The sequence below is a fragment of the Chelonoidis abingdonii genome, chromosome 8, assembly GCF_003597395.2.
Source record: "Chelonoidis abingdonii isolate Lonesome George chromosome 8, CheloAbing_2.0, whole genome shotgun sequence".
NCBI lineage: Eukaryota > Metazoa > Chordata > Testudines > Testudinidae > Chelonoidis > Chelonoidis abingdonii.
Window position 1 is genome coordinate 176749 of NC_133776.1, and position 23598 is coordinate 200346.

General features: G+C 42.1%; 1 protein-coding gene across 34 annotated transcripts in view; it reads right to left on the minus strand.

Moving 5' to 3' along the window:
• DLG1 (discs large MAGUK scaffold protein 1) overlaps positions 1-23598 on the minus strand; it is a 408238-nt gene that overhangs the window by 31955 nt on the left and 352685 nt on the right. For 11 of the 34 annotated variants that reach the window (XM_075069015.1, XM_075069024.1, XM_075069033.1 and 8 more), the window contains 3 exons: positions 21560-21659; positions 1994-2035; positions 158-193 (listed from right to left, as the gene is read on the minus strand). In XM_075069015.1, coding sequence (XP_074925116.1) covers positions 158-193; positions 1994-2035; positions 21560-21659 — 178 coding nt within the window. Of the gene's footprint in view, positions 1-157; positions 194-1993; positions 2036-20748; positions 20783-21559; positions 21660-23598 lie in introns of all 34 variants that reach the window. The other 23 variants (XM_075069025.1, XM_075069031.1, XM_032787509.2 and 20 more) reach the window with 8 other exon arrangements.

Here is a 23598-nt window from a genome sequence, read left to right on the forward strand (position 1 = left end):
AAAAAAATCACTTTCCTATAAAGTCAAAAATCAGTTAAGCAAAACATTAAACAGAAACAGCAGTAGCAAATATAAACAACCCATTGGTTGAGGGCAAAAAGTATATATTGTCAATACTGTTGAACACTTTAGAAAAACAGATATTAATAGAATGGACCTTTTGAACAACCATACTCATCTGTAATCAAGATAACTTTCATATTAGACAGCAGTAAGAAGAAATTAAAGAGGTAACTTTAATAAAAATAATTATTGCTTAGAATTACACATTCTGCCAAGAAATTCAACAGAACATTTATAACGTGCATAGAGTTTTTGCCAATGACGAATAAAGCCCACATATCACCTATAACGAATCACCTATCATAAAGACAAAACAGAAGCACTGATGAGTGACTGGAAAACTTAAGAAAACAGCAGCTTTCAAGAGACACTGTCCAGTTAATAAAACCTAGTTTTTTTAAGAGTAAATTTACTTATGTGGCTAACATTACCAATCAGTTAACTTTTCTTCATCCTTGCTGTTTCTGTTTTGTGTTACTCTGTTTCTACAATACAAAGACTAGTCAGTTTCACTTTTGTTAATAGCTTCTTATCAATTTCACTGTCATTTTCTCAAGAGTGCAGCAATATCAAGGTTGCAAACCAGAGAATACTTGTTTGCTTAAAATGTTTTCTATTAATGATATTCCTATTAGTAACATTTAGTTTTGTGCCAGAATTGACTTGGCAGTGTCTGTTTAAAAGGATGCAAAGCTCCCAAACTCATTTACCTGTTCTTGACCTATTCCCCCACCTTCTGTCCAAACTCTAACACAACAGTTCCTAAAATACCTTTCAGGAATTTATACTTGGCAAACAGACAACAGGTGGTGAGCCCTGGCTCAAACTCACAGTGCTAAGGTATGCCTGTCTGTTATCTGGTTCTTCAGCTCTTATCAATTTCCTGTATGTTTCATCTATCTGTTCTATTGTACACTAAGTCTTGATCCTGCAAATCACTGTGTTTGGGACACTCCTGTAACTGCTTGGAGCCTTAGTAATTTTGTTGAGGGAAGGGTTGGGGGGTCTGTCTACATGAAATAAATTGCAGGATCGAAGCCCTGAATAGTAATCACTTTGGGAAAGAGACTATCTTTTTAACACAACTTTGTACAGTGCGTAGCACAATGGGGCCCTAAATCCCTGTCTGGGCCTTAAGGTGCTACTGTAATAAAAACAATTACACTTCAACTCAGTCTAGTCTTTAAAAGTATCATACAGTTAGAATGACACAGTCCAGGGGTTTCATTTAACAACATTAATTCTGGTGCTAAATACTAGTCATCCATTGTATAGCCTTTGAAGACAACTCAAAATAAGCAGCCCTATTTGACAAAATTACTAAGTAAAAGCCCAAAGAGAAGGAGAAATGAACACTAACTCACCCTCACTTTCATTAAAGATATTCACATATCACATTTTTAAAACAAGTACTTCATATTTAAGCATGCAATTAACGCCTTGAATTTATCAGCTTACATTGTTAGTACAAAACTTACTAAGTGCTTGTCTACAGAAGAAATTTGCACCAGTTTAACCAAAGGTGAAATTTTAAACTGATTTAGTTAAACTAGTACAAAAGAACAAGTGGACCACCTCACTTCAGTTTAAACCAAGCTGATTTTGATTCAGTTTAAGTCAATTAGTCACTCATATCAAAATAAGAATGTCTACAAGGGGTTCACATCAGTTCAACTAAATGTGTTAGTAAAAATCTATTTAAGTAAAAATGGTGAAACTTTGTTTTGACAAGGCCTGAGTACTATCAGTGATATAAACAGAAAATTTCTCAGCAACTCATCTGAGCAGATAAATATGGATTTCAGTTGGAACTGATTAGGTGATCTTATTTTATGTATCACATGAATATCTGGGAAAAAATACCCAGATAAATCCAAACTAAAAGGTAGTAACAAGGATTCAAAATAAAGAAGGAACTTATAACACTTACGGTAACTACTTTCACTATCGCTGGCATTAGAGGTTACATGTTCTGAAATTGCAACAGAATGGAAAAATAAGGAACACACACTAAATGACACGGATTTCAAAAGAAATACTGACAAACAATCAAGATGAAAGACAATACTGACACTGATCAAGGATATGAGACCCATAGATAATGCATATAAAAGATATTTCTGATAGCTCTCATCGTTTAGCTCAATATTACACAAAAAGAACTGTAGTAATAAAACATTTTTGGCATAGAAGACTATGAAAAAAATATGAATTCATGTTTCACACCCAATTTTTGCTGTGCAAAAGCTGTAGGACTGCATCTTTAAGGTACGTTATTGCCCAAGTTTGTTACTAATGCAGGATGCACTCTAGAGACATGTCACTAATCTGCACAGAGTCTAGCAGCAGAAAATAATGGAGTATACACTGAGTATAGTAATTAGTTCAGTAGTAGATACATTACCTTTTATAGTATGCTAATTAACCATTTATAATTTATCTGAGGTGCACTGCAGAATTAAAATCGACTTTGTTTTCTGTTTTGCTTTTAAGAACTTAACAGTCTTGTGCCGAGTATCAATGTGGAACTCATGCTTTTCACATAATAACCAACACATTTTATGGTTTGTTTATCTTAATAAAAATGTGTTGTGTGGTTTATTGTAATTAAAAATGACTATTTTACCAGATTTGAAAGTTTCTATGCTATATGTTTTTAAAAAGTGAAATATACATTGCTTTCCATTTTAGAGACTTATGGACAGCAAAAGTTTATTAACACAGGTGAAGGAGGTACTGATGTATTAAACTGACAGTTTAGAGAATGCATAAAGGGTATATAAATCAGCATTTGACACAGATCAAAACAGCAGATGGACATTTACATGGGTAGGTTTTTTTCTGTGTTCCCTTTGTTATGACTTAAAGTACAATATACATGTTTTAATAAGAATTTTCTCATTCCCTTCCCAGCTCAGCTTCTCATCCTACTTGATCCTACAATGAATTACTAAGCCTGTACTTCTGACACCACAAGCTTGTTGTCATGGAGTGTATTTGTGATCTCACAAATTCAGCTTGGCTCCTTCACACCAAGATCATGAAGAAAGTGGATTATGAAGGAGGGAATCCATGATGAAATATAAATAAGCTTTTAGTGATTTAGCAAATATTATTAAAGTAAATTATGCACAGCATGACAGATAACCTGATGAATATTTTCAATATAGTGTCTGACCTAGAGGACTAAGTGATAATGTAGTGTTTTGCAAACATGTGCTCTGAGGCCCATGTGAATATGTCTATCACAAGGACATTGTTCAGGAAGCCTATAGATGTAGCAATGGCAGGTGTAGAGTGGGATCAGATCCCCGATGGGGGTTCCTTGTTATGCAGTTGATAGCAGAGTTGGATACAAGTAGACATCCATTTAGTCTCTGGGTTGATACTGCACATCTCTTGGAGCATTCTGTTGTGGAAATAAATATCTTGGAGATTTCTGGAAGGGTTTAGTTCTTTCTAAGTAAAACGCTATGGCTCATCTGACATCCAGTCTATGTAGGATGATCTCTTGTGAGGTCCCACGTGGTTTTGGGTAAAACATGGGAAGCTGTATGGGTTGACTTAAATGGAATTTTGGATGTGGTCGCAATGTGACCTTTTCTTTAGTAAGCATGGAGTAAGGGGGCTCTGCCATCACTGCACTGATTTCACTGACTTTTCTAGCTGAATGACTTGTGAGATTAGAAGTATCAGAGGGTATGCGTACATGAGTGATGTGTCCCATGAGATGAGGAAGGCATTCCCTAGTGACTTGGGTGCTTGTCCTGCCCTGGAGCAGAAAAGTGGGCATTTGTGGTTTGTTGCTGATGCAAACAGGTCTACAGATGTAAAGCCCCATTATTGGAATATCAATTAGAGGACACTGTCATGTATTTCCCATTCGTGTTCCTTGGAGAAGTGTCTGCTTAGTGTGGGTGCTCTCATATTCTGACACTCTGGGAGCTAAGATGGTTATGTTGTAGTGAATGCACCAGTTCCACAATTTCAGGGCCTCGGTACAGAGTGAATGGGAGTGAGGTCCGCCTTGGTGATTGATATAGAACATGCATGCTATGTTGTCGGTCAGTATGCAGATTGATTCATTCTGTATGATTGGGAGGAAGAGCCTGTACACATTGCACACTGCTCAGAGCTCCAAGAGACTGATGTGGAGCTGAGTTCCATCGCTCATCACTTGTCTTGTACGGCGTGCTGGTCTAAGAGAGTGCCACAGCCTACCAGCGACATGTCGGTCATGATTATTAGTGATAGAGGATCCTGTTGAAAAGGGATCCTTGTGCAGATGTTTTCTGGTTTTGTCCACCACTTTAGTGACACACTGACCTTTGAGAGTACTGTCACGCTTCTGTTTAGACTGTGTTTGCTGGCAGTGTACACAGTGCTCAGCCAGCTCTGTAGGCAATGCATATGTAATATCGTGTGTCTCACAACAAATGTTGTAGCTGCCATATGACCTAATAGTTGTAGGCAAGTTCTGGCAGATGTTTGAGGCCTGCTGGTGACTGTTGCAACAGAGCCCTCCCCTGTGTGGAACTGAGGTAGGCCCCGATGAATTCCAGTTGTTGCACTGGGGTTAGTGTAGATTTCTATATATTTATCCGCAACCCTAGTGTCTGGAACGGTTCAATGATTGTTTGTACCATGTGTGTCGCTTCTTCCTGAGTTGTACCTTTTAGTAGACAATTGTCCAGGTATGGGAAGATTATCACTCCTCTCCTTCATAAGTGGGCCACCACTACTGAGAGGGTTTTTGAAAAAACTGGAAGGGCAATGGAAAGGCCAAAAGATAGTACTCTGTATTTGCATAGGTTGATCCCTATCGTTAATCTTAAAAATCGTCTGTGAGCTGGGTGTATGATAATATGAAAATAAGCATTCTGGAGATTGAAGGCAGAAAACCAGTCTACCTTGTCTAGTGCTGGAATAACTGTGCCAGTTTGACCATTTTTAATCTGTGATTCTGCACAAATTTGTTGAGTTTCCAAAGATCTAAGCGGGCCTCCATCTGCCATTTTTCTTTTTGATGAGAAAATAATGGGAGTAAAAACCCTTCCCTTTGTATTGAATTGGAACTTGCTCCATGGCACCCAATTGTAGGACATGGTTCATTTCCTGTTGTAAAAGGTGCTTGTGAGAAGGGTCCCAAAGAAGGACGGAGAAGGGAGTAGGGTAGGGGATAAGAAGAGGAAGAGGATGGTATAACCTGATTTTATAACTCCAGTACCCACTGGTACATTAAAAGCAGCAAAGAATCCTGTGGCACCTTATAGACTAATAGACGTTTTGGAGCATGAGCTCTCGTGGGTGAATACCCACTTCGTCAGATGCATGGAGTGGAAATTTCCAGGGGAAGGTATATATATATGCAAGCAAGCTAGAGATAACGAGATTAGTTCAATCAGGGAGGATGAGGCCCTGTTCTAGCAGTTGAGGTGTGAAAACCAAGGGAGGAGAAACTGGTTTTGTAGTTGGCAAGCCATTCACAGTCTTTGTTTAATCCTGAGCTGATGGTGTCAAATTTGCAGATGAACTGAAGCTCAGCAGTTTTTCTCTTTTAAATCTGTCCTTAAGTTTTGCTGGCAGGATGGCCACCTTAAGGTCTCTATAGGTGTGGCCAGGGAGGTTGAAGTTGTCCATTGTTATTGCACCTGCCAAGCATGGTAAAAAGTGGGTGAAGTAGTGGCCAAAAGTACTGGATAGGAGAATCTGACAGCACAGTATGGGGAGAGATGTTCTCAAACCCTCGCCCAATGATTTTAAAACTCTGGCACTGGAGTAATGGGTTGTAGGATAAGGACTGATGTTGAGCGCGGCCTACTTCTTGTTATTTATCTGTTCTGTCAAGTGCTGTTTGTTCTGTTGTGAGCGATGAGAAGACGTGTCCTGGCACTTTTGATATGGTGTGTAACCAGTTCCCGCCTGTTAGGCATTAACAATGTGCAGGGATGCCTGAGAATTCTTCATAGTATGAAGACTTTTCAATAGTATGCAAGGTTGAAGTGTTCTCCTAAGTTTTTGTATATCTGCCATTCACGTAATCTGATTTGTGTCCATTATCTTTCCGTCAGAAACGTCCCAGGTTTTGGCCGTGTACATGCAGAGGAGATTGCTGCATATGAGACGATATATTACAGTTGCTGGACGGTTGCAGGTGAATGGATCCGGTGAATGGTGGTGGGAGTCGAGTTAGGTCCTGTAAGGTCGCTGTGTAGATATGTGGGCAGAGTGGTCATCTGAGTTTGTTGCCATGGATGGTTCCTGACTAGAGTTACTATGAGTGCGGTGTGCATTTACTCGGTGAAGAATATGTTCAGGTTGGCAGTTGTCTGTGGGCGAGGACTGGCCTGCACCCAAGGCCTGTGAAATGTGGGATCATTGCCAGATGGCTTGTAGACCCTGTATGCGTTGGAGGGGTGTTTTAGGCTGGGGATGTATGGTGATGGCCAGTGGTAGTCCCTGTTAGTTTCTTTCTTGAGTTTTGTCTTACAGTAGGAGGCTTCTGGTAAACGCCGTCGCTCGTTGAGATCTGTTTTCCTTATTCCTCATGCGTGATTGTAGTTTTTTTGAGAGCTTGCTAGAGATTGTTTAGGTGTTGGTCTGATCTGAGGGGTTAGAGCAGATGCGGTTGTACGCTCCAGTGCTTGGCTGTAGACAATGGATTCGTGTGATGTGCCCGGGAGGGAAGCGAGGCATGGAGGTAGGCATCAGCGTCGCTATGGTTTCAAGTATAAGGTGTGTGTTAAGTGACCACGACTTATTTTCGCCGAGTGTCTAGGGAAGTGGACCTCCGTCTAAGATGGTCCCAGGCTGAGGGTTGAAGGGTGGATAGCTGTGAAATCGTGGGAATTGTTCCAAGTCTCCTTTCCATGGTCAGATGATGAGAAGTGTCATCACATGTAGTCCGATAGTAGTAGAAGGGGCGTGGATGGATGGGCGAGAGAAGCGTTGTTCACAGGTCGGCCAATAAAATATTGGCATATTTGTGGGGCCATGCGGATGCCTGCATAGTGGTCACTGATCCCGGTGAGATATACATTGTCATCAAACTTTGAAATAGTTGTGTGTAGGAAAGGCACGATCTCAGAGCCAGTTTGTCTGTGGCGATGCATCAGGGATACTTTCCTGACAGCTTCTATCCATCTGGTGTGGGATTTTCGGTAAGAGCCTCTACATCCATGGTGCTAGGATGGTGTTTTTCTGGAAAGGTCACCATGGCTACTGTAGTTCCTCAGGAAATCAGTGGCGTCACGGAAACCGTTGGATGCTGTGTGCGTCGGTTCTAAGTAGAGAGGCCACATATCCAGACAGTCTTTCAGTGAGAGTGCCAATGCCTGAGATGATGGGGCCGTCCAGGATTTCCGGTTTTGTGGATCTTGGTATAGCATGAAATACGCCTGTTGGGCTCTTAAGGGTATGCTTGATTGTTTCGGTGTTAGTGTAGGGAGTGTCCTGAGTAAGAATGCAGTTCTCTTAGTGTGTTCTCAGTGGGATCTGAGGCGGAAGTGGCCGTAGAATTTGGTATGAGAGTTGTGCTGAAGCCTCCTTTTGGATGTCAAACCTGTTCATCACGACACACAGCACCGCCTTTATCAGCCTCTTCATGAAATGTCAGGAGGGTTTCTGGAGAGTGGATGGCATTGCGTTCTGCAACGACTTAGGTTATGAGGCAAGCGGATTTTGTTTTCCACATTCTGCCCTGTGCACGTTGCAGGAAGCATCAATGTATAGGTCAAGATCATCACCACCTCAGGCAGGAGCCCATTGGAGTTCTTCTTCTTCGTGCGTTGGTGGGAGTGACCGTGTATCAGTGCCTGTAGTGTTGTTCAAAGATATTTCTTGAGTCGGAGACAGCAGAAAATAGGCTTCCAGTCGCCTCAGAATGTATTCATGTTGGTGGTGTGATAGGGCAGAAAGAGAGTCCCCTAGATAGGACAGACTCTTCTTCTGGGCTGAGTGTTGTAGTTGGATAGATGGACATATTGCTGGGTGGGTTGGGGGTGACCACAGTTGTGGGCCAAGTTGCAGGTAGGGTTAACAGCGTTACAGTCCTTTTTCCTTTGTAGAAAGGTGAAGCGAGTAATGTAGATCTCTGTCCCTCTTTTAGTGAAGTCATGTTGTATGGAAGTTGTGGTTGTATACTGAAGTCCCCAGTTTGGAGAGCTCTTTTGTTGATGTTTTCCTGTTTGCTGTATAGGATGCTGATCAGGGTGTCCTCAGTTCTTTGATGAGTGATCGGATAAATCTCTCATTGTGGTCCTGTGTAGTACGTAGATAGGCATTGGATTTTTACCCTTTAGTCCCTTGGTATGATCCATCCCGTATTTGCATTTGGAAAGAAATGATATCTTCTGTATTTGTGCAATTTTCCATGAGTGTTATGGATTTCCACTCCATACGCTAAATGCAGGCCCTTGCATTGGTGTCAAGCGTACAAGGGGTGCCGTGTTAGTCCTGGACCTGTTAAAAGGCAGCAAAGAGCCGTGCAAACTTATATGACTAAGCAATTTTTGGGAAGCTGAGCTTTCCTGGTGAATACCCACTTACGTCAGATTGCATATGGAGTGGGAAATTTCAGGGGCTAGGTGTATATATATGCAGTCAAGCTAGAGATAACAAAAGTTAGTTCAACTCAGGAGATAAGTCCCTGTTCGAAGCATTTGAGGTGTGAAAACCAAGGGAGGAGAAACCGGTTTGTGAGTTTGCAACCATTCACAGTCTTTTAATCCCTGAGCTGAATGTTGAAAATTTGGCAGATGACTTGAAGCTCAGCAGTTTCTCCTTTGAAGTCTGGTCCTGGAAAGTTTTTGCTGCAGGATGGCCACGCTTAATGCTGCTATATGTGTGGCCAAGGGAGGTTGAAGTGGCCAATGCTGTATTGCTGCACAGCAGGTAAAATGGGTGAAGTATTGCAAAACTTAGTAGGATAGTATCTGGACAGCACAGTATCGGGGGAAATGTTCCAAACCCATCGCCCAAGATTTTAAAACTAATGGCTTGGTAGAAGAATGTGTGAGGAGTAAGGACGGAGTTTGAGGCGGCTATGTCTTGTGAGAGGGTGGTTTATTTCGGTCTGGTCAAATTGGCTGTTGTTGTGGGCGTGGAAATAGGACATGCTCTCTGCCCTTTTGATATGGTGTGTACCAGTGCGCCGTATATGGCTTAAAAATTCAGGGTGGCGCTGGAGAAGTCTTTCATAGTATGAAGGACTGCCATGCCAATTTTGCAGAGAAAAGATTCTCCTGACCAAAAGGGAGATCTTCCACCCTTGATGGAGCTCTTTTGGGAATAGTCTGGATGATTGTGACCATAGAGCCTTGTGCATATGAAAGCGTGGCCTCGCGTTCTTTGCAGCAGTGTCTGCTATAGCCCATCGAGGCCTGTATAAGCCATTTGGCAGTTTAGTTATTCATGATGGCAGTGAACTGACAGCGATTTTTTCCATCTGATAGAACCTCAAGGAAGCTTGTAGTATACTGCAAGTTGGTCAAAGTTGTACTTTGACAAGAAGCGTGAGGGAGTGGACCAGAATTCAGGTTTTTTGCTGGATCGTTGGCTAGCTTCCACTAGCCAGGGATTAGGTTGTGGGTGGAGAAAAAAGTGCCATCCCTGTAGCTAGTACTAAAGACTTCATGTCAGCCTTTACTGTAGGTGTAATGGTTGTGGGGGTCGCCTAATATTTTCTGCTTGCGCCAGTTATGCATCGTTTATGGGGAGTGCCGAATTTCGGATGAAGTGATGGCTGTAGGAATGTGTAACGAGTTTGTGCGGATCTTCTCACCTTCGTAAAGTGGAAGCCCTTGGCTGGTGGCTACTCTTAAAGAGTTCCCCTGAAATTGTTTTCAGTAGTCTACTGTAGGTTGGAGGTGGGGTCCTGATGGTTTTGTGTGAAGGAAATGAATTATGAGCGGCAAAAATGGCCTTCCTGGATCTGAGCCTTTCCTTCCATATTCCACGCCTTTTGCTCCTTCCCACTGTGTCCCACTCCTAGAAGCGGAGGAGACAAATTTCCCCTCAGCTGGTAGTCAAGGTCTACTAATACTATGTCCTATATGCCACCCAAGATCCGGGGGGGTGGGGGCCACTGCAGAGGAAAGGCAAATAGTGGGCGAATCTAAAGGCTGCGCTTGTTAACTATTGTTGCATCTCTTGAGGTGGCGGACTTGTCCTTAAACGGCCTCACATGGAGGTCTCCCCCTCCATGGGTAAGAGTGCTGGGAGAAAACTGGCTCCCCATAGTCCTTCTTCTCATATCGCTGGAGAGAGCTGGGGAGGCTCAGATGAAGTGGTAGCTGCTCCTATTAGTGGCTCCGTAGATCCCTCGGTGCTGGGTACACTGGCAACCAGGGAAGTCAAGAGGAAACTCGTCCTTCTGGTGTAGAAACGTTGAGCGCTAATGTGCTTCGCTCGTGGTGCAGTTAGTGGTCAATGTGGTCAGAGCGTTCTCGGACTGTCCATTCGTGCGACTCCACACAAGGTCATTGGTGCCATATCAGTAAGGAGATCTTCACTACTCGTCCAGCAGTGTCATGGCTCGGCCGAGACAAATGGACAGTGCCAGAGGTGCCGGAAGCCCAAAGCATCTCACATCTACGTGACTCGGCCACCAAGGATAGCTGACCATCGCTGCGGGAACTTTCTTCTCATTGACTGGCCCTAATTAGGGAGGTCGCAGCTCGATCCTGATTTATTTGGAAGACGTAGCATTGCCATTACAGAGGTTTCGTTCAGGTGAACGCAGCTGCTGTGTACGTCCCTGAGAGACTTTTACCGATCAAAATCGATCTTGAGTGCACAGATCTTGATCATTCTTGCCTGGCCTGTTAAAAATTGCCGCAGGATGGGCATATGTTTGAGGGAATATGGTCTCCTCCAATACAATGTACAGATAGTGACTGTCCTGGAGTGGGTATCACGTCACACAAGTCACATGTTTAAATCCTATCCAGCCAAGCAGGCATGCGGCCGTAAAGTTCCCAACAGGAAAGATGTAGGAATAAATAACAAAGAGAAAAAAGATTATCCTTTATTAATAATGTTTTAAAAAGAACAAAAACTAACTATAAACAACTTTACAGAACAGCTAAATCTATACTATTTCTACAGAGAAAAAATGAAGGAGGCAAGAACGGTCAGTGTACTTCCATCGCAGTCGCAGAGGGGGTGAGGGGGAAGAAGCTGGAATGGGTCGGTTCGTGTGGCACTACATGAGGTGCCAATGGCACCACAAACAATACTGCACATGTGCACCCCGACCGAGCATTACTATTGATAAATCTTCTATCTGCAGCACAGGAAAACGCACCCCAACACCTAAAGGGACCCAGCACAGGACGCTACTGAAGAAGAAATAGAATGAAAGTCTACCTACTAGTGTGTGAAAGAAATTGCATCCTGCGGAGGAACACAACAAGCCAGCATGACCTTGGAGACAATCATTCATCAGTGTATTAGACAACCCAGTAGTGTATGCAAGTGTTTGTTCATAGCTGATATGGCCCCAGGATATTAGAACAAAGTGGTGAGGTAATAATCTTCTATTGGACCATTGTAATCACAGTGAGAGAATACAAACTTTTAGCTTACACACAGCTCAGTGTCAAGAAGAGCTTCTGTGTAAGCTCAAAAGTTTGTCCTCTCTCACCAATCAGAAGTGGTCCCAACTAAAAGATATTACCTTGCAGCACCTTGTTCTCGCTAACAACCAGTATGTGACATCTAATAGTAAATAAGCATAGTTTAAGGTTAGGACTGCAGGGCTTAACTCCATCCAGAGAAAATGGAATCCAACTAGCAAAGGACTGCAGGCAAAAGCTTTCTGAACTATGATGGGTTTACAAGAATATCTGGTATGGGCTGCTCTGAACCCCAAGAAACTCTAATATTTAACTGCAAGGGGGTGCAGAGAGAGGGCAAAGTATCTCCTATTATTGGTATGACACATCGGGTTCATTCGACAGAAATGTCATTTTGAGGTCTCAAATGGAAAATTGGTGTCACACTGCTCATTTCAATATCATTGTGAAAATATTAACATGTATATGTACGAGTTATGTTATATTGTAATAGAAAATTAATGTTCTTAAGCAGTAATTAATTCGCACAAGATGAAATTAAGCAGATTCCTCAGACATGGAGGATATGAACATGTGATAAAACAAGCTAAACACAATGGAGCCATATTACAAATTATGAAGAGGATAAATCAGCAAAATTCTTATGAGTAAAAACAATGAACATTGGATAAGAAGCAAAGGAAACTGTGGCATCGAGAGCCTACAAAACAAACAGACTCTACAAAAAGGAGGGTTCTCACCCTTATGAAAAACAATGAACATGGAAATTTGGTACGAGATATAAAAAGATAGTGTAGTAACCATGTCCTAATTAGTGTTAAATGATTTTAAATATTAACGTAATCCATTTGTTTTCAATACCTCTTCACTCAGTATAAACACTGTCTTTGATGATAAAGTTATTCGACTTTCAATGTAAATGTATAAGGTGTTAAAGCAGCAGAAGATTGTAGTAGTACTGTCAATAATCAGCACAGGCATGAGTTTAATAGGATTAAATTATCTGAAGTGGTTCACACCCACAACTTGTTACGGTGACCCAAAAAGAGAAATTCCGATGCGACCCCCCCTTATAAATTAAAAACACTTTAAAAATTTAACACTATATAAATGCGAGCTGAAGTGGTAGGGTGGGGCTACAGCTCGGCCTCCAAGGACCTCACAACACCTTTTCCCCTGCGGGTCAGAACGTGAGAACCCGGTCACCATGAATGCGCTCAGTATCAGGTTGTGTATGCATCTCACACCCACAGAGAGAAGAGTCTATGAGCCGAAGGTAGTGCTTTGCTACCAGAAGCTCTTCATTTGAGGAAGCAGTTCCACAGCAAGCACACACGTATAGACCCGCATTATAGCTAAGATACACGTTGTTATTCACTTTTTTGCACATCAACATGATTTTATAATCTCTATCAACTCCCTCCACCTTAAGTCCTCTCCTAACCGACAGGTTTTCTTTTCTATATCCTCCTCAAAGAAGCTGTTTCATACTCCTAAAATATTTAGTACCATCTCTCCTTATTTTTTCCGAATCAATATCCTTTTGGAGATGGGCAATCCATGAAATGCAAACAGTCAGAGTGCATACTATGATTAATATATTTGTGACATTATTATTTTTCCTTATTCCTTTTTTATTCACCCCTTCCGTAACGGTCCTAACATTCTGGTAGCTTTTTGACTGGCTCTGCAAGCTCAGAACTCCAAACTAGAAGATTCTCTTTCTTGAGTGATAACATATTTAGACCTACATTTTGTATGTATTAGTGAATATGTTTTCCAATTCATACTTGCATTTATCAACAAAGAATCATCTGCCATTCTTTGACCTGGTCACTCTGCAGATGAACTGAAGCTCAGCAGTTTCTCTTTGAAGTCTGGTCCTGAAGTTTTTTTGCTGCAGGATGGCCACCTTAAGGTCTGCTATAGTGTGGCCAGGGAGGTTGAAGTGGTCCATTGTTATTGCTGCACAAGCATGGTAAAATGGGTGAAGGTAGTGGCCAAAAGTATTGGATAGGAGTATCTGACAGCACAGTATTGTGGGGGAGAATGTTCAAACCCTCGCCCAAGATTTTAAAACTATGGCTTGGTAGTAGATGGTTGTGAGGATAAGGACTGAGTTTGAGGCGGCCTATGTCTTTGTGAGAGTTGTTTATTTCTGTTCTGGTCAAATTGCTGTTGTTGTGGGCGATGGAAAGACTTGTCTCTGCCCTTTTGATATGGTGTGTACCAGTGTCGCCTGTTAGGCTTAAAATGTGCAGGGTGGCCTGAGAATTCTTCATAGTATGAAGGACGCCATCCATTTTTGCAGAGAAGAGCTTCTCCTGATCAAAAGGGAGATCTTCCACCTTGAGTTGGAGCTCTTTTGGAATACTGGATGATTGTGACCATAAGGCCTTGTGCATTATGAAAGCTGTGGCCGTCGTTCTTGCAGCAGTGTCTGCTATACCCATCGAGGCCTGTAAAGCCATTTGGGCAGTTAGTTATTCATGATGGCAGTGAACTTGGGGCATTTTTCCTCTGATAGAACCTCAAGGAATTCTTGTAGTTTACTGCAGTTGTCAAAGTTGTACTTTGCAAGAAGGGCTGAGGGAGTGGACCAGAATTCAGGTTGTTTGCTGTGATCGTTGGCAGCTTCCACTACCAGGGAGTTAGGTTGTGGGTGGGAGAAGAGAAAGTCCATCCCTGTAGCTAGTACAAAGTACTTCCTGTCAGCTCTTTTACTGGTAGGTGGTATGGTTGTGGGGGTCTGCCTAATATTTTTCTGCTTGCTCCATTATGGCATCGTTTATGGGGAGTGCAATTTTCGATGAAGTGGATGTCTGTAGGATATGTAACAGTTTGTGCTGGATTTCTTCCACCTCGTTAAGTGGAATGCCTTGGCTGGTGGCTACTCTTTTAAAGAGTTCCTGAAATTGTTTCAGGTAGTCTACTGTAGTTGGAGGTGGTGGTCTGATGGTTTTGTCGGGAAGGAAGATGAATTATGAGCTGGCAAAATGCCTTCCTGGTCTGAGCCTTCTTCCTCTTCATATTCCACGCCTTTGGCTCCTTCCACTGTGTCCCTACTCTAGGAAGCTGGAGGAGGACAAATTTCCCCTCAGGCTGGAGTCAAGGGTCTAGTATATTGGGTCCTATATGCCACCCAAGGATCCGGGGGGGGGGGGCACTGCAGAGGGAAAGGCATCAGTGGGCGAATCTAGGGCTGCCTGTACTATTGTTGCATCTCTTGAGGTTGGCGGGACTTGGTCTTAACGGCCTCACATGGAGGTCTCCCCTCCATGGGTTAAGAGTGCTGGGGAGAGAACTGGCTCCCACATATGTCCTCTTCTTCATCGCTGGAGAGAGGCTGGGGAGCAGATGAAGTGGTTAGCTGCTCCATTAGTTGGCCCGGAGATCCCTCGGTGCTGGGCACTGGCAACCAGGATATCAAAGAAACTGCTGTCTCTTTCTGGTGTAGAAACTGTTGCAGAGCTATGTGCTTCTGTCGTGGTGCAGTTAGTGTCAATGTGGTCAGAGCCGTTCTCGGGCTGTCCATTGGTGCCGACTCCCACACCAAGGTCATTGGTGCCATGCAGGAGGAGAGTCTTCACTCCGTTCCAGAGTGGCATGGCTCGGCCGAGGTCCACAAATGGACAGTGCCAGAGGTGCCTGGAGCCTCAAAGATGCTCACTCTACTTGAGCTCGGCACCAAGGATAGCGACCTCGCTGGGGACCTTTTCTTTCTCTGACTGGCCCTATTAGGGGAGGTCGCAGCTCGATTCCTGGATTATTTGGAAGACTGAGCATTCCCATTAGCAGAGGTTTTGTTCAGGGAACCATCTGCTGATGTTCGTCCCTGAAGAGACTTTTCCATCAAAATCATCTTGAGGCACAGATCTTGATCATTCCTTGCCCTGGCTTTAAAATTGCCGCAATGGGCATAGTTTTGAGGGATATGGGTCTCCTCCAAACAATGTACAGATGAGTGACTGTCTGAGGTGGGTATCACGTCACAAGAGTCACATTGTTTAAACCCAGCCAAGCCAGGCATTGCGGCCGTTAAAGTTTCCCAACAGGGAAAGAGTAGGAAAAATAACAAAAGAAAATATCTATAATAATTTTTTAAAAAGAACAATAACTAACTAGCTAAACTAGACTTACTAGACAGCTAATCTAACTATTTCTACAGAGAAAAAATGAAGAGGCAGAACGGTCAGTGAGCTCCATCTGCAGTCCAGGATGGTTGAGAAGGAACTGAATGGGTCGGGTTGTGTGTGCACTACATGAGGTGCCAATGGCACCACAAGACAACTACTGCACATGTGCACCCCGACCGAGCATTACTATTGAAAATCTCTGATCTGCAGCACAGGAACGCACCAACACCTAAAGTGGAGCAGCTACAGGGACGCTACTTGAAGAAGAAAGAGAGATGAAAGTCTACCTATAGTGTGTGAAAGAATTGCATCCTGCGGAGGACACAACAAGCAGCATGCACCTTGGAGACATCATTTCATCAGTTTATTAGACTAACCAGTAGTGTATGCAGTGTTGTTATAGCTGAGATGGTCCCAGGATATTAGAGACACAAGGTGGGTGAGGTAATATCTTCTATTGGACCAGTTTTATCAGTGAGAGAAACAAACTTTTGAGCTTACACACAGCTCAGTGGTCAAGAAGAGCTCTGTGTAAGCTCAAAAGTTTGTCTCTCTCACCAACAGAAGTTGGTCCAATAAAAGATATTACCTTGCCCACCTTGTCTCTCTAACAACCAGTAGTGTGACACTATAGTAATAAGCATGAGTTGTAAAGGTGTAGGACTGCAGGGCTTAACGTCAGCCATGAGAAAAGGAGATCCAACTAGCAAAGACTGCAGCAAAAGCTTTCTGGGAACTATGATGGGTTACAAGAAATCTGGTTGGGCTGCTCTGACCCAAGAACCTCTTAATATTAACTGGCAAGGGGGTGCAGAGAGATTCAAGTATCTCCTGATTATGGTATGCACATTTGGGTTCATCGAAGAATGTCATTTGAGGTCTCAAATGAAAATTGGTGTCACACTGCTCATCAATATCATTGTGAAAAGTATGTACATGTACTATGTACGGAGTTATGTATATGTATTAGAAAATTATGTTCTTAAGCATGTAAGTTAAAAGCAGTTCACCAAAAGATGACAATTAGACAGATTCCTCCAGACAGGATATAAGAAACATGTATCTGTTGAGATATAAATTAAGCATTTTAAGCTAACACAATGGATGCCCATTTACAAATGATGTCAAACGTTTATGAAGAGATATGAATTCAACAGGGTTTTAGCTTCTTTATGAGTAAAAACAATGAACATTGGAGCTTTTTCTAGAAGGCAAAGAGGCCACTGTGGCATCCTGCACCTACAAACTAAACAGACTGCGTTTGTTTTCATAAAAGGAGGGTCTCAGCCAATCTTGGTTGAAAACAATGAACAGGCCTTTGGGTACGAGAAAGTTCTGTAGATAGGAGGTTAACTAGTTAGTTAAGTTTTGTCTCTAGATAGTGGTGTTATGATTTTGTTTTATACGTATCATTTGTTTCCAATATCCTTCTTCCTTCTCATGTGCATCACTGGTCTTTGATGATAAAGTTATTCTTGCTTTCATTGTAAATGTATCTAAGTGCTGTGTGTTAAGCAAAGTGCAGGTCTTGAGTTGAATCTTACAACCTGGTGTGTACTGTTCCTTTGAGAATATCAGGCCCAGTGCATGAGTGTTCAATGGATAAAGGTCTGGACCAGTGGTTCTCAAACTTTTGTACTGGTGACCCATTTCACAGAGCAAGCTTCCGAGTGCGACCCCCCCCTTATAAATTAAAAACACTTTAAAAATATTTAACACTATTATAAATGCTGGAGCTGAAGTGGGGATTGGGGTGGAGGCTGACAGCTCGTGACCTCCAAGGTAATAACCTCACAACACCCTGCGGGGTCATGAACCCGTTTGAGAACCCCTGGTCTGGACACAGGGAATGCTCTCAGTATTCAGGGGTTGGTGTATGCATCTCACTACCCGTACAGAGAGAATGAGGTCTATGGAGGCCTGGAAGGTAGTGCTTGTGCTACCAGAAGCTCTTCATTTGAGGAAGCAGTTCCACAGCAAGCACACACAAGACTCCTTGCATTATGTGAAGGGCTAAGTAACACTTTGTTATTCACTTTTGCACATCATTCATGATTTTATAGATCTCTATCATACTCCCTCCACCTTAGTCATCTCCTAAACCGAACAGTTCGTTTTTCTAATCTCTCCTCATATAGAAGCTGTTTCATACTCCTAAATATTTTTATTACCATTCTCCTTATTTTTTCCAATTCTAATATATCTTTTTGGAGATGGGGCAACCAGAAATGCAAACAGTATTCAAAGAGTGGGCATACTATGGATTTATATAGTGACATTATTATATTTTCTTATTCTTTTTATCTACCCCTTTCCTAATGGTCCCTAACATTCTGGTAGCTTTTTTGACTGCTGCTGCACACAGAACTATCCATAATGACTAGAAGATCTCTTTCTTGAGTGATAACAGTTATTTTAGACCCTATCATTTTGTATGTATAGTTGAGATTATGTTTTCCAATGTGCATTACTTTGCATTTATCAACACAGAATTTCATCTGCCATTCTGTTGACCTGTCACCCACAGTCAGCTGTGGACTTAACTATCTTCAGTAATAGTATCATCTGCAAACTTTACCACTTCACTGTCTATCTCCTTTTTCAGATCATTTATGAATAAGCCTAAGATTTAGTTACGGGCAGTGATGAGCTCCCAAAATCCTAATAACCGGTTCTCTACTGGGTCCTCGGCGCCACTTCGGCAGCAGTAGGGTGTGTGTATGTGTGCGTGTCTCTTCACTCGCTCCGGGTTTTCGGTGGCATTTTGGCAGCGGGTCCTTCACCCGGAGCAAGTGAAGACTCCCTGAGACACCAAAGTGCCGCTGAAGACCCAGTAGGGAACTGCGTGGTGCCTGTCTCCACCCCATCTGACCCTAACCCATCGACCCCCACCGCTCCTTGTCCCCGACCACCCCACCTCCGGAGAACAAGAGTGAAAGTAAGTCCAGTGACTTACCAGTATACTGGGGCCAGCTCTGGCCTCCGGAAGTGATGTGGCTGAGGGAGTCAGAGCCTGCCTCAGCCCACCCTGTAAGGTAAGTGCCCCTGCCTACCAGGATAGCAGCAGCAGCCCAGGGCTCCAGGGGCTATTTAAAAGGCCTGGGGCTCCCCTGCTTCTATGGCCCTGGCCTTTTAAATAGCTTGGGAGCCCTGGAGAAGTGGCGGGGCTCCCGTGGCTATTTAAAGGACTGGGGCGGCAGAGACAGCTGGAGTCCCAGGCCCTTTAAATAGCCGCGGGAGCCCACCGCCGCCCCTGGGCTCTGAGGGCTATTTAAAGGGCCCAGGACTCCCCTGTTTCTACTGCCCTGGCCCTTTAAATAGCAGCTGGAGCCCTGGAGTACTGGCGGTGGGACTCCGGCAGCTATTTAAAGGGCCAGGGCAGTAGAAGCAGGCATTGGGCATTCTCTGGAGCCAGCCACACCAGCCGCTGTTCTGGCAGTCCCTGGAGCTAGCTGCCTAGAGCCACCTGAGCAGCGGTCAGTGTGGCTGCCCCGGGGACCGCTGCTAAGATGCTCCCCGGGGCTGCTGCTTGGGCCATCCCTGGGACCAGCCACATTCTCTATTGCTCGAGTGGCCCTAAAGTGAGCTGCACTAGCCACTGCGGAAGTCATGATGGTCGCAGAAAGTCACAGAATCCGTGACTTCCACGACTTCCATGAAAGAATCACAGCCTTATTCATGAATACGTTGAACAAGACTGCTGCAAGAACAAATCCTTGGGGGACTTTGCTACTTACTTCTCTCCACTCTGAAAACTGACCATTTATTCCTATCTTTTAACCAGTTACTGATCCAAGAGAGGATCTTCCCTCTTATCCCATGACTGCTTATTTTGCTTAAGAGCCTTTGGTGAAGGACCTTGTTAAAGGCTTTCTGAAAGTCCAGGTACACGATATCCACTGGATCACCCTTGTCCACATGTTTGTTGACCCCCTCAAAGAATTCTAATAGGTTGATAGAATAGAAAGTTACTACTCACCGGAATGTTTTGTCTGTGGCCTCAGAGTCTTACCAGTCCAGAAGTATGAGATAATGTGTGCGTCTTGATCACCAATATTTTAAAACTAAGCTAGTAAATTTTAACTTCACCCACAAATTTCATCCTTTGCTGGATTATCATGCTAGTGGTGCCTGAACACTCAGACAATTATACAGATAGGTCTACTAAAATAATTGGTAGTTTTTAAAAACTTGCTGTAATTTAAATTACAAAACTAAATTATTCAAAACATGGCCATTACTAATCCAGCATTACTTATCTAGCATCCTCAAAGCTATTATTCTTCATGTAATAACACAGACATGGCTTTGCAGGAACTGAAAGTGATACTTATTCAGGACATGTGCCTAATAATAACCCCTTTACTGTATGATCAGTATTCTTATGTGAGTACCACATAAAAGCCAAAATAGATCAGACAGAACCTCCTTCCCATCTTATCTCTGTCAGAATGCATTTTCTATCACATAAGAGAAAATGAAGCTATTTTTACTGCTGCTAATTTTAAAATATGTAAAGGCATTTTATTAGTAGCAGCCATTAAAAATACAATAGTCTATATTAACGATTAAAAAAACTGAAGTGAATAAGCATTATTGCAGTGGTGTGGATCATAACTGTAGAGTACTGTATTTAAAAAAAATTAATGGTAAAGCCAATATAAAAATGACGTGCTAGAAAAGACACATTAACTAGTTCAAAGAGAGCAGTCATTATCTGTGACATAGAGTATATTTGGGTAAACTTCCAAACCAAAAATAAAATGCGGTTGTTACCTAAATTAAATGAAGTAGCAAGATCTTAAAAGATAAAACCAAAGAATGTTACAAATTAAGAAAATTCTATAAAATACTTTGAAATAATTAACCTCCTTACATCAGCAGAGCAATACCACCAGTCTCAAAATGGATCTATAAAAATTAAGTTTACAGATGGAGGTTGAATATAACTTGGGAGTATTTTGATCACTTACTCAGGCCTTTTGATCCCATGTCGTCAGGGATCTCCTGTAGAGTAGTCCCCAGAGGGCAAGCAATAAAAAGATAATCACAAAAAAAAAAATAACTGTCAGTAATGTATAAAACTGGCGCTACGATAAGAGACAGTTTCAAGAACATTACAGGGAGACATAGATCTACAGAATTTTTTTCCCCACAGTCAGCTCCTAGGATTTAAAATGGCTAGCAGCTGAAGGGTTATCAGTGATGAAAAAGGCAGAGAGAGCTTATAGTAGGCAAAGATCTGAACAATCAAGTTTATTTTTATCGTAAAAATAAGATTTCTGTTTCAAAAATACTTTTTTCCAATGAAGGCAATAAAGATTTAAAAGAAACACCCTTAAAATTAGGACAGTATTAAAATTAAAGATTAAAATTGAACAAATTTCATAGAACCCCAGTCTAAAGTGACTGGTTATAGTTCATTTATAATCTGAGTAACAGTTTTACAGCAGTGCACTCTCTATGAAGTTATTGATAAGATACAATTAACAGAGTAACAGAACTTAGTTATCACCTCCAGTTACACACATAATCATCATCCCTCAGTCCCATCCAGTCCATGATGAACAGGCTGTTCTTGGATTCCAAGAACAGTTAGGATGTACTGTAACAGCACATGAATCAATGTATTGATCTGAAAGGCTGTTTTGACATTTACATTGTTTGAGTTCCATTAACCTGTTGCAGCTCTTGAAACTGTCTCCAAGGTAACACCCTACTGGAAGCTAGCAGGCCCTTTGGTGTGTGTGTATTTTTTCTCTCCATTGGATTCCACGTACTTACGGTCAATATCACTGGTTTCTTGCTCACTCTGGTCCTTGTTCTTGTAGAAGGGAAATTTTCGGGAAAAGAGGTTCTTTTTACGCTTGTCATTGAATGACTGCTGAAGAAGAGAAGGAGGGGCAAAACAAAGGATGTCTAATGTCTGTGTGTACAAAGGCCCAGCCCCAGCAGCTTTGTGGAAGCTGACTCCTATAACCACGTGATGCAGTTTATATTTTAATTTAACATCATCACTCCACCTCATCAGAAATAGAGTGGGCTTCTGGTTATGCTGAAACCCTCCATATTTTGCATGTTAACTACTGAAAGAATTGGAAGGTTGGTATCCATGGTTTATCATCTGTGGCCTTATGCTTCATAATTCAGATCCTTTGTGAACAGAAAAATGTGAGAGCCAGTAGGCTGCTAAAGCCATCAAAAGTAAAACCCATTTGCTAAACAGAATGGAGGAAGTCACAGATATTAGCTAGTACAGGGGTAACCAGATGTTCACAGCATTATCTGCTTGTAAAGGCACATCTATATATTTGAATGACAGCCAATGTATACGAAAGCAAAATAATTAAATGCTGATACTACTTCCAGGAAAAAGAGTGATGAAAATAACAATTTTACAAAAACAATAGTTTTGTCCGCTTGAAACATTCATTTTAAAAAAAAATCTGTGTTTTCCTTGATTCTTTTGCATCAGCAATTCCTCACAAATTCATGGCAAGAAATGAACATTGCAGTGGGAAAGTCCACATCCCAGTGCCAAAGTCCATTCTTAACACTTACTTGTTTCATTTGTTCAGATTGTTTATTTTTCTTCAGCACTGTGGGGATGAGGCACAGAGGTGGAACTGACATTTTAGAAATCAGACATTGCAAACCTCAGGATGCTATTTAGCAAGAATTAGGACTTCTTGTATTGATGTTGCTGAAGGATTTGTACAGCTCAGATGCTTTATCCTGATTTAGTGAGGATTTTTTTTATCACTTTTTTTCCATTTGAGCTCAAGCTATTATTACAATCCTAAGTTACTTTACAAATAAGATGAAGATACATCTTTATGTACATTGTATGTGGAAGATGGCAACATAGATTTAAGTAAAATTGGTGATGTCTACTCCTGAAAATATGATGGAAGCCTCCCATCCTTACATCGTAGTTCTATTCTGGAAAGTGACTATATTAAAATGGAACCTTCTTACTGTGCACAACTGCTCCCTGTATCATTAAGTGATTTGTTTAATAAGCAGTCAGTCAGTGTGCTTCATGTGGTCTGCAAAACTTCTGTTACTGGTGATGATGTGAAAGGAGTGGCTGAGTTTGCAGAGTTTCTTTCTAAATTAAAAACATGTGATATGGAAGAATGGAATGTGCCAGAAGAATGGAGCAACACAATGCCATTTTTACAGAGCCATTTTTCAAAGAAAATTCTTCAAAAGAAAGTCCTGGTTTTCAGTTCATGCTATAAGGATTCTATTAATAGTTATTTCTAGAATCTACAGCATAACTGCAATATGCTTTGTCCATCATATTTTATCCAGTTTGATCATACCCTCTCTTAATCACAATATGATCCAGACGAAGGTAAGCCTTATTGGAAGAAACATGTAGAAGGTGTTTTTTTCTTCCCTACCACTACTCCATGTGGAAGGAGATATAGCAGCAATTAGGGGGTCCGGCAGCGCTGTGCTTTGACTTGCTGTGCTCTTTTTTCAGGGCTAGTGCACAACCAGCACAATGATAAGCTTGGCATTTATTCAGTGAACGCCTGCAGTGTATCATGTAGTCTGCACTCTACTACAATGTTCACAGCCTTTCCGGCCATCTGCTTTAACACAGACTTGTTTAGCAATGTCAGATGCTGGAGGATGAACTGATGTCATCACTGCTGTTGATAAAATAACGTATTTTGTTATTTAAATATTACCAAGTGCAAAAAAGGCATATGGTACCAGTTGAGCACAATAAGGCATGTCAGAGAAGGGAGAGTTCTGGAAAAAACGGCACTAAAAATATTAAGTAGGAAGTTCATAAAACCCCTTAATTG